The following is a 10,866-nucleotide window of genomic DNA, read 5'->3' on the forward strand; positions in this document are numbered from 1 at the left end:
ATGGATGGATGGATGGATGGATGGATGGATGGATGGATGGACAGAGTATTTCCAACTCCCCCACTTGGCTCCGCCGTGAAGTAGGAATACTAGTACAAGTAGTAGTTTATTTTAGTATATATATATAAATGAAATTAAAAAATATACATAAAGGCTAAACCTGACACTCTTGCAATATTCTAAATGTTTCTAAATGCTCTAAAAGAGCACAGCATGTCATGATTTCAGCTCCCTGCCTGCTCTCGGCCACGCCAACTTCTCCGCTTCAGAACAGAGATAGACAGAGGAGGGAGGAGGAGCTGCAGGAGGAAGTTTATCCTGCAGTATGGGCTACACAAAGGTGCAGCAGGTGCTAAATTATTTTAAATAAAAATTCTGTGCCAATCGTGCAGCTCATCCATCAATCAGCCAATTGTGTGTCATGTCCAATCTTAATTTGAAAAACCACGATAGAGCGAGTCCGCGAAAAACGAGCCGCGAAGTAGCGAGGGGCTACTATATTGCACAATAACCATCAGCATCATTATTCATCAACTTTATGGTAAAGCTGCAGGAATAATTCAGAGCTGCCATCAAGGTTCAGAAAGGTTCATGGTGACTATTGTCATTTGCTTCATGTGGTACATGAGGTGGAACAGAATATGTGCCTGAAGGCAAAAGGATTAAAGGCGTGAGACGGTCTGTCTTCCTGCGTGGTGTTATAAAGTAACAGTCTGAACGAATCAGCATAAATTCAGAAGACAGGATGTGGTTCTGGTGGGACGTTATTTCCCTACTTTTGTAAAGCACCTCCTCCTCCCACAAGTACTGCAACAATGCTCTGAAGGCTGCTGTACCAACAGAACACCGAACAAACAAATAAAAGAAAAAGTTAAAATACTTTAAATAAACGACTGCTAAAAATTACATACAATTTCCTTATGGATATTAAAATAATTTAGTTTTCTCAGTAAAATGATATTCTGCTGACCTCGCTTGACTACAGTCAGTGTTCCCGTCAAATTTTAGTTTGGAATCTAGGAGTCTACAATTTCCTCATCTTTTCCATGACTAGAGCTGAGTTTGGTCATTCTCCCCTTTTTTCTAAAATCCACCACAAGCTCCTTTGTTTAGAGACGTTAAGATCAAGATAATCACACCTGTCCACAAAAGCAGGCAGGGCAGCACCGTAGTCTGAACCTTGAAGAAGGGTCAAGAGTGCCGCGTCATCAGAAAACTTGACCAGGTAGATCTTCTGTCAACAAAAATATTTCATCGCCATATTTTATTACCACGAATAAGTGTTGGGAGGATAAAACAAAAATAACATCTAGAAAGCCACTTTTAGAAAGTCGATTAGATCTTTGTTTTTATTTTAGAAGGTCGTTTTTGGATTGTAACTGATCTTTTTGTAAATTTGTCAGAATCCACCTACAGCAGCAAATTGAAGATGAGCAGAGGTGTCGATCACTGATAAAAGATCTGCAGGAACAAATTCAACAGGTTTACTCTGCAGAGATCCAAGAACAAGATGTTCTGCATGAGGATTATATCAAACGGGTGCTTCATCTCCGAAAGGTCACCTACTTAAACATCTGTCTGTCTGTCTGTCTGCCTGTCTGCCTGTCTGTCTGTCTATCATCTATCTATCTATCTTTGTCTGTCGCTCTATCTATCTATCTATCTATCTATCTATCTATCTATCTATCTATCTATCTATCTATCTATCTATCTATCTATATATATATATATATATATCTATCTATATATCTATCATCTATCTATCTATCTTTGTCGCTCTATCTATCTATCTATCTATCTATCTATCTATCTATCTATCTATCTATCTATCTATCTATCTATCTATCGATCTATCGATCTATTTATCTTTGTCTGTCGCTCTATCTATCGCTCTATCTCTCTCTTTATCTCTATCTGTTTTTATCTATCTCTATTGCTCTATCTCTTTCTTTATCTCTATCTGTCTCTATCGATCTATCGATCTATCTTTGTCTGTCGCTCTATCTATCGCTCTATCTCTCTCTTTATCTCTATCTGTTTCTATCTATCTATATCGCTCTATCTCTATCGCTCTATCTATCGGTCTATCTCTATTGCTCTATTTCTCTCTATTTAGCTCTTATCTACTGCTCTATCTCTATCTATCGATCGTTCTATCTATCTCTATACCTCTCTCTATCGCTCTATCCATATAGCGCTCTATCTCTATATCTCTTATCGTTCTACCTATCTCTATCTCTTTTTCTATTTCTCTCTCTATATATCTTTCTCTATCTATATATCTCTATCTATATATTTGTCTATCTCTCTCTATCTATCTCTCTATCTCTTATCTCTATCTATCCATCTCTCTATCATCTCTCTTATCTCTATCTATCCATCGCTCTATCATCTCTCTATCTCTCTCTATGTATCTGACTCTGATGTTTTTATACTGATATGCATGCTTGCATCATTTGCACTAAAATAAGCTCTACATATTTTATACACTTCTTTGAATTTATATTTTTGTCTTGTGGGATAGAGAGAAAGTATCTTTGTTTATCCATCAAACAAAGGAATCTCTCTCTATCTTTAAAATTATTTTTTTTAGCAGAGTCATCGGTAGTTTTAATTTATCTGCACTGAATGCATTTGTGTTTTTCTTGCCCTTAAGCAGATCAGAGTTCATTGATCATTTAAATTGTTCTTGGATGTGGAGGTTATAAAACTGGACTCAGATTTTGTTCTGGATTATGAGTTGTTAACATCTTATACTCGTACATGTTCTAGATTTGCCTTCAGATAAGTTTAAGGACAAAGTATATTATTTCCTATGACAATGCAGCCCTGCAGAAAGGTGACCTTGTATGATAAATGCGACGCTACATCCTTTTGTGTGTTTGTGCCTCCTGGGAAACTGATGTTGCTTTTATTCCCACGTCTCAATACTTCTCTCTTGTGTCTGCAGTGATAGTGAAACCACTGTCTTCTCTCTTCAATAGGGTCACATTTCCTCCCTGAAGGAGCTTGTGAGTCCTACTTACTCCTATCTGTGGATGCGTCCTTCCTTCTCCAGCCAGCAGGTGGCAGCAGTCACCGAAGAGGCGCAACTAATTGCTTCATTAATGCTGAAGTTTGTAGAATTAAATCTCTATCAGCTCAGTTTTGTTCACCTTGCAGCTGCAGTGGTTCATCATGATCATTATCTGTGTATTTAGGTTAACAGAAGAGCAAAGTGACAGACTTTCAGTGGAACAAGTCAATAAGGACCTGAAGAATTTGGCTAAACGGGCCAAAGCCACGAAGTACAGTGATGTGATGAAGCTGCTACGCCTGGCTCTTAGTGGCCTACAGGTACTGATCCGTGTCGTGTTGTGAGACTGGAGCTCTTTGTGTTTGGCAGAGTTAAAGGATTGAACCTAATAATTAATTTTACCCAACATCCTGGTGAGCAGCTCTGTTTGCCTCATGAATCATTCGCCCCATGTTCGTGTGTGTTAGTCATTTGACTCTAGTTTGCTGAAGAGTGAAGGCCAACAAACGCTAACCTTAGCTGATTTTGTGTTTATTTCACAAAGCTGTAGACTTTTTGTCAAAGTAATCTTTATTGTTTTATTTATGGGTAAGTTTATTCAAATAAAATCAAAGTCTTACCTTTTAAAAAAGACTTGTTTACACGTTACACTTTAAACTGTGTAAACAATTATCAATACACTGATTTAAAAAGCATTAAGAGCACAACTATTTTTAAAAAGTTTGAGACGTTTGCATAAGTTGGAGCTTACGATAAAAGATTTTCTAAAATCTTGTAAGATTTTGAGTTTTGGTTACTGAAGACAATCCCTGGAATAATAAAAACAGAAGCTTATATGCTGAACAGCTGCTGTGAACTGGATGGCATGTTTTATGTAAACTCAGACCGTTTCCATATACTGTATTTTTCGGCCTATAAGTCGCAGTTTTTTGCATAATTTGCATGTCCTGCGACTTATAGGCCGAAGAGACGTATTTATGGATTTTTTCACATATTTATAAACCAATTTTTGGCTGAGATATGACCGTTTTCATTCATTCTGACTGAAAAAAATTGAGCAGTACCACTTTCAGAGTAGTAGTAGTAGTAAGGCATGCCGTTGTGTCATGTAATAGGTAAACATGGCTATAATGACAAATTCAAAAAAGTTCAAGACAAAAACAACTGGACTTTTTTTTAATTATACTTTATACTTTATTGTTTTTGTCTTGAACTTTTTTTGAATTTACCATGTCCTAGATGACTGAGAATCTTCACCAGCTATAAATGACACAATCGGCTTGCCATATAACCCCCACCTTCGTTCTGCTCGCTGCTTGGAACCGTCAAACCAGCCGCACCGCCCCGGTGAAATGCAGCTAATTTGACCATTAAAGTGCATTTATTAAGCAAATGTTAGACTGAGACACACCTTTTACTATAATTTCGAGAAACGAATAATTGTTTTTAAGTGTTAATATTGTTAAATTCTTGTTAAAGTCCTCCTGTGCTCCCGCAGCCGCCATTTGGCAGCCCATCCATTTTTGGCACAACACCGGCCCACATTTCTGGGTTGTCACTGGTAACACGCAGCGGTGACACATAATAGATGTTTTCGGCAAAGCAACATTTTAATTGATTTTTCCACTTTTTTAGACATATTTGGACTGATGCGACTTATAGGGCGGTGCGACGTGTACGGCGGAAAATACCGTAAATCACAAGACCGCAGTCATTAGCATTGTCACAATGAAAGAACTTTCACTACAATCATAAAATACAACCCCAATTCCAACAAAATTAGGACTTTGTGTAAGATGCAAAACAAATCTATATAAAAAAAATTGTTTTCAGCACCAGGGTTGTATAAATTTTAACCTATTCCCTTTTTTTTTTTACTGTTTATTGACAGTTTTCAGAGATTTGCTTTTGGTTTTAGTTTCCATTTCACATTCTGTTCATGTCATTTTCACATCACATGTGATATCTTCAAAAAGTCCTGCAAGACCGTTCTTAGATTATCACATTTTCAGATATCCAAAACTACACAACTATTTGGTGATGATGACAACATATTAGACAAATTCTGGTCTTTTATTTCTGTAACTATTTATTCCATGTGGGGGATTTTTCAGGCTTTGCCATCAGCAGTTTTTGTGCGTTTTGGCTTCAGTAATTAGAAAATATATTTAGCTCCATGTGCCTGCCTTACACTTCCATCCACCTCATGACTGAACTCATCTATATTGTGTTTTATAAGTAACTGGTGACTGTGGCTTTATGACTCAGTAACCCTGAACATGAAGGTTTACTGAAGGAGGAAGTAGCTTCTGATTGTGTCTCGTAGACGCAGCCAGTCTGGTTTTGTGGTGAAACTTACCGACCTCTGATCTTTTGTTCCTGTCTGTCTCACAGCAAGGCCCCAGTGTTGCTGAGATGATGGTCTCTTTGGGTCCTACGGAAATCAGACATCGACTACAGAAGCTTCTTCAGCTCTGACACTTTTTGAAGATGTCCGTCAGATCAGTTTATATAAACTCACTGACTGAAGCCAGAACTCAGCAGCTGTTGGACTTACACGCATTACTTCATAAATAGATATTCTGCTTTAATAGTCTCATCTAAAATTAACTATGAGTTTGAAAAATATATATACAGTAATATCAAAACTTTTGTTATATAAATAAGTTGAAAGCAAAAATCGTGTTTGTTTTTTGTTCAGTCAAGTTTTAAAGAAGCACAAACTGTGATGAATGAGAAGTACCTGGGTATTTTTATGCAAATGTTTTTTTTTTACTGGGTAATTTCAGTTAAAAAATAAAGCTTTGTAAAAGGTAATAAAAACTACAGAATTACATACATGTCTTAGGTATGTGTACATTTTTTTTCATAACACACTTCAGACATGCTTTGGTGGGAAATTTACTCCTTTTGGAGTCATACTTGATTATTCAATTTTTAAATTTTCTTTTTGCACAATACGTTTTTTGTAAAATTACTTTATAGTATTGTTATTACCATTATGAATAGGCTAAACTTCAATCAACACATTACCTAATGCACTTTGCCATTATTTATTTAACTAAAAGCTATAAATAAAAGCAAAGTCATGAGTTTTATATCTTGCAGAAAGACTTCTAGCAGCTGTAACTCTAGTTTAGGTTTGTCCTCTGACTTCCTTCATTCTCATTTACTTGTAGAGTAATTTTCTCCACTTTTTTATTTTATCACTCCTGGTTATTGGGCTTTGTGTGCATTAATTAGCATATACTGTAGCCTTCTTAATATATTTGAACACTTATTGGGTTCAAATTGGGACTTTTATTTTTGTCCTGTTAGCTCAGTTTTGAAGCAGAAGTTGGCTTTAAATAAGAGTTGAGCTGATTTCTTGTCTCCTTTGTGATTTGTTAAACACTTGAATGTTCCAAACTCCCAAGATATTTCTATTTAGAGTTTGATTAGCAGCATCCAGCTGCTTTTTATCCCCCTCAAATCTTTTGTAGCTGTAAAATTGTGCTTAGCTTTTTATGCCCGTCTCAAACCTTTTGGTTTTCTTAATGATGGTCTACAAATTTGTTGACTGTTGCTCTGCTATGGTTACAATGACCCAATTTAACACTTGTTTTATTTATTTTTAAATATTATAATACAAACCGGATTCCAGGGACTGGGCACAGGCAGGAGTGTGGCATTGGGTTGCTCTTCTCTTTCCTTCTTGAAAACAAATAATTGATCTCCCACTTCCTCATCAAAGTCCTCACTGTCTCACATTCTGGTTTTCTTGTTCATCTCTGCCTCTTCTGTCTGAGAAGATTCTGACTCGGCGGCTCCATCACGCACCTCCATTAAGCTGCAGCTTCACATTCAAAAATTGCCTGATTGTTTTGACTTAACACTAAAACTAGCTAAACACACTACACCCTAACTAAAATCCAAGCATGCTCACAAATCTCTCAACTCTCATGACTCACTCCTGCTCTTGCTGTGTATTGCTGCAGAACATCCTTCAACTTTGTCTTTTTCTTCTTCCTGCTTGAAAAATAACTTTTGGGCTCCGTCAGAAAGGAGGTGGGGGGTTGGACGTGGATGGGGGTGTTTTCTCCAAGAGACTGTACGTCTTTTCAGCTGCCTCCTTGTGCTATATAAATTGGGCGGGTTTGCATGATGGATGCCTGGTGTGATGTCACAGGCTGTTTCCAAAGCTGCAACTGAAACAGCTTGAAATTGTCACAAATGTTTTTAAAACCAGTTGGTGTTACTTGAAAATGTTTGCCACAGAACTATTTAAATGTTAAGTCAATCATATTTTTCATAATGTGAAAAAATGGTGGGTGTTGGACTTAAAACATAAAACTGACCCTGCGAGCTGAATCTTTGTTCTTCGCTTCGCTTCAAAAACTGAACTTAGGTAAGACTTTTATGGTAGTTATCCAACTTTGAAGCTGAGAAAATGAAGCTTGAATATTTCAGAAATTATTTTGATGTGGAAAGAGCAACAGGACAAATTGAAATGGGTTTGAGAAAACTTGCTCTGATAATCTCACAGCAACAGCATCTGCTTAAATGTCTATACACTTATCTATTAATGTTTTATTTAGTTTTCTATTATAATTTAAAATGTTGCGTGTTGGGGTTTTTATTGAGGCTGTTTTAGCTAATTTGATTGTGATTAAATAAAATACAAAAATGTAAAGGGAAAGCAGCTTATAAGCAGCAAAGCTTGAAGAAATTAAAGCTGTTGAAGTATTTTTTAAATTTTATTTCATCAATAAGTTTAGATTGTTTTAATGTATTAAATGTCAAGGGAATTTAGGTAAAGGTTATGGATGTTTATCACTAATGTTAAATTAATGTGTGTGCGTTACTGCTCAGAGAGGAGCCTGCAGGTGCACGGTGGCTCACCTGATAAACTCTAAGGCCTTCTCTGAGTCTGTAAGCTGGAAAGTCGAGGTCGTTTTAACGTCGCCTCTGCCTGATTAAACGTGTATTAAAGCTTTTCCTGCCTCACTGTTCGAGGCAGATTCTCACTGATGAGGCTAAAAAGCGTGTAACTTTTGTAGATCTGTGAAAGCTCCCTTGCAAGTAAAGACCGGTTTAAAAATCTCGTGTCCTCAGAGTGGCTTATTTGACTAAGCAGATGATGAAAGTATAGTTATTTTATTCAAAAGTATTTATGTCTTGGAAAAAAAGTCATTTATATTTTTATATGAATAATTTGGCACATTACATCTAAAAACAAATGTCAGTATGTTTTTTGATAAACACTTCTAATTACCCTTTGGCTTGGGCCTAGTTTTAAATTTTGGCTCTGCATGTAAATAAGTTTGACAGCTTTGCTCTAAAGATATTTAGGTATTTTGTGATTATTAGGGCTTCATGCATCACAGAAAGTAGATGATGCAGAGTTAACACGGTTTCCTTCAGTGCAGGGATGGGGGAGGGGGTGTTGTGTGTAACTTGGTTATAAAGTCGGAAGTGTCACTGGCTGGGCGTGAGTGTCACATGTCACCATAACAAACTTCAGCGTTACACCTCCGCTTCTCCTCCGGGCACAACTCCTCTCGGGACCAGCGAGAAACGGACGGCTATGGCGAGCGGTGACAGCCAGGACACTTTTGAGTCGTGGCTCAGTGAGTCAACACGCACTGCAGAAAAGCTAACTAGTCTTTTTATTAGTGTAAAGGAGTTTAAAGTTGAAAGGATGAGACGCGGCGCTAGCTTGCCCCTCACCTCCTCCACCAACTGCCGCTGAAAACATACATTTAATTAACCTTCAACTCGGAGCAGCTTTTACACTTTAATATTCTCGCTGCTGAGTTTGTGCAAAGAACAATGCTTGGCTCATAAATATTTTCTTAACTTGGAAAACTTTTTGTTTTAAGTAGAACGTAAAACTATCGAGAACAGGAAGTTGTTGATCGTCTCGTGCGCGTTCCTGAAGCGCTCGAGCGGGTTTCTGTGGCAGAATTTGAAAACATTAATTTTAACTTGAGAGACATTTTAATAAAAGCCTTTTCAGGACTTGTTGGTAAACAACTTTCAGAGTAAACAGAAGGTGTAGTTGTCAGCTTAAAACTGCCACTGCAATGCAAGCATTCGTAATTATTCACAAGTCATTTGAGATAATCCTTCTTAATTGTATGATTTTGCCTGAACAAGAGCATTTAAACATTTGTTGTCGTTTTACAAAGTAATAATTCATGTTTAATGCATATCTTTCTCTCAGTCATACTTTTAATAATAATAATAATAATAATGTCATCACAATGTCAGCACTGTATGTTTCCATACAATGGCGAAATTAGTCTCTGCATTTAACCCATCCACCACCAGGTGGTGCAGTGGGCAGCTATTGAAAGCGCCCGGGGGACATTTTGGGGGTTAGACGTGCTGAACAAGAAATTTGTTTAATACGATACATAAACCGTATGTTTTTGTGATTTGGTTGCACAGTGCCAAATGCCTGCTTATGCACGTATTTGTTTTATTTCTAATATTTTTTATCCATTTTTCTCAAATGTTTTAGGCCAAAATTCTAAAATGCCAAGAAAGGATTCATCTCGAGCATTAACATAAAACGACGCTGTCTAATTATTAACGAAATACGCTGCAAGAATTATCTCAGAGAAGTTCAGAACCTGCTGAAAAGAACGAGTCTCTAAAGTGGAGGTCAACCCATGAGGTTTTCTTTGACTGATTGTGTGAGTGCAGCTACAGCGTGCGCTCTCAGGACATTATTACCTGCAGTGTTCCCTCAGTGCAGACTGAACTTGGCAAAAGGGCCTTCTCCAACTTGGCTCCCGTTTCCTGGAATATCTTGAAAAACTATCTGAAGCTCTCAGCCTTCTCGAAATGGCTTCAAACATCTGTTAAGTTCATGGCAAAAACCAATGCTGACATGTTAGTATTTTATATCGTTTACAACCCAGCTGTTTTTGTTTCGATTTTTTTTTTTTTAGACGTCATCGTCTTGCATTTATTTTTCTCAATTTATATGCTTTCTTTTATGATTGTCTGTTGTTGCCTTTTTTGTCCACTGTTGTCGTCGTTTTTTGTTTAAATCATGTCTCTCTTGTAAACGAGTCCTCGAGGCTCAACGAGACTAACCTGTATAAAGGTTGAATGAAATAATGGTCAATATGTATTTTTCATTTAACAAATATAACAATAATTGCTAAACCTAAATAAATGTATATTTAACAACACAGAAAAGATTGTACTCTTAAAAATCATAAACAGAAGATCATTCTTGTTTTAAGCAACTAAATTATGGACTACAGTGAGCTGGTATTATTAGCAGCTGCTGCATCAACATTTTCCTCATTGGTAATTGATTAGGTATGGCTGATTAATGTTTATTATCATCATGTTGCTGTGTTCATTCGTGCTCATCTGCTCACACAGACTCATGTTCGTGCTGCTGTTCGGCATATTGTGTTTATGCTATTAGTGCTTATTGTATTTTTAGCTGCTGTTTTTCTTAGTGCATATCTTGGACCTTATTACTGTTTGTCTTTTACATTTTATTGTTGGATGTAACTGGGACCCTGTGTACATAATTTCTTTCCACCACATGTACCACATGTAATGCGAATGACAATAAAGAATCTCTGAATCTGTATTAAAACAAGTGGCTAATATCAGCTAATTAATCTCTCTCGCTTCTTAAAAATAGTAGTAATAGTTCTTTATTTTCTTTTTTTGAAACCTTAATTAAAGTGTTAACCAATAAAATTATTCAAAACCATTTTGAATCATTTTAGGCTCTGATAAAGTATCCACAGTGCTTAATCAATTCAGTTTATTTATATAGCGCCAAGTCACAACAGAAGTGTGTGTGTGTGTGTGTATATATATATATATATATATAT

General features: G+C 36.7%; 2 protein-coding genes across 2 annotated transcripts in view; both read left to right on the forward strand.

The window, feature by feature from the left end:
• The window catches only part of ears2 (glutamyl-tRNA synthetase 2, mitochondrial), a 13,392-nt gene extending 7,678 nt beyond the window's left edge, over positions 1-5,714 (forward strand). The window contains exons 7-10 of the mRNA XM_037690376.1: positions 1,404-1,557; positions 2,985-3,115; positions 3,201-3,336; positions 5,411-5,714. Coding sequence (XP_037546304.1) covers positions 1,404-1,557; positions 2,985-3,115; positions 3,201-3,336; positions 5,411-5,494 — 505 coding nt within the window. The 3' untranslated portion in view covers positions 5,495-5,714. The remainder of the gene's footprint in view (positions 1-1,403; positions 1,558-2,984; positions 3,116-3,200; positions 3,337-5,410) is intronic.
• A 2,867-nt stretch (positions 5,715-8,581) lies between these two features.
• LOC119422967 (ADP-ribosylation factor-binding protein GGA3) overlaps positions 8,582-10,866 on the forward strand; it is a 13,225-nt gene continuing 10,940 nt past the window's right edge. The window contains exon 1 of the mRNA XM_037690377.1: positions 8,582-8,625. Within this exon, the coding sequence (XP_037546305.1) occupies positions 8,583-8,625 (43 nt within the window). The 5' untranslated portion in view covers position 8,582. The remainder of the gene's footprint in view (positions 8,626-10,866) is intronic.

Source organism: Nematolebias whitei, chromosome 16, assembly GCF_014905685.2.
Source record: "Nematolebias whitei isolate Nwh7 chromosome 16, NemWhi1, whole genome shotgun sequence".
NCBI classification, from domain to species: Eukaryota; Metazoa; Chordata; class Actinopteri; order Cyprinodontiformes; family Rivulidae; genus Nematolebias; species Nematolebias whitei.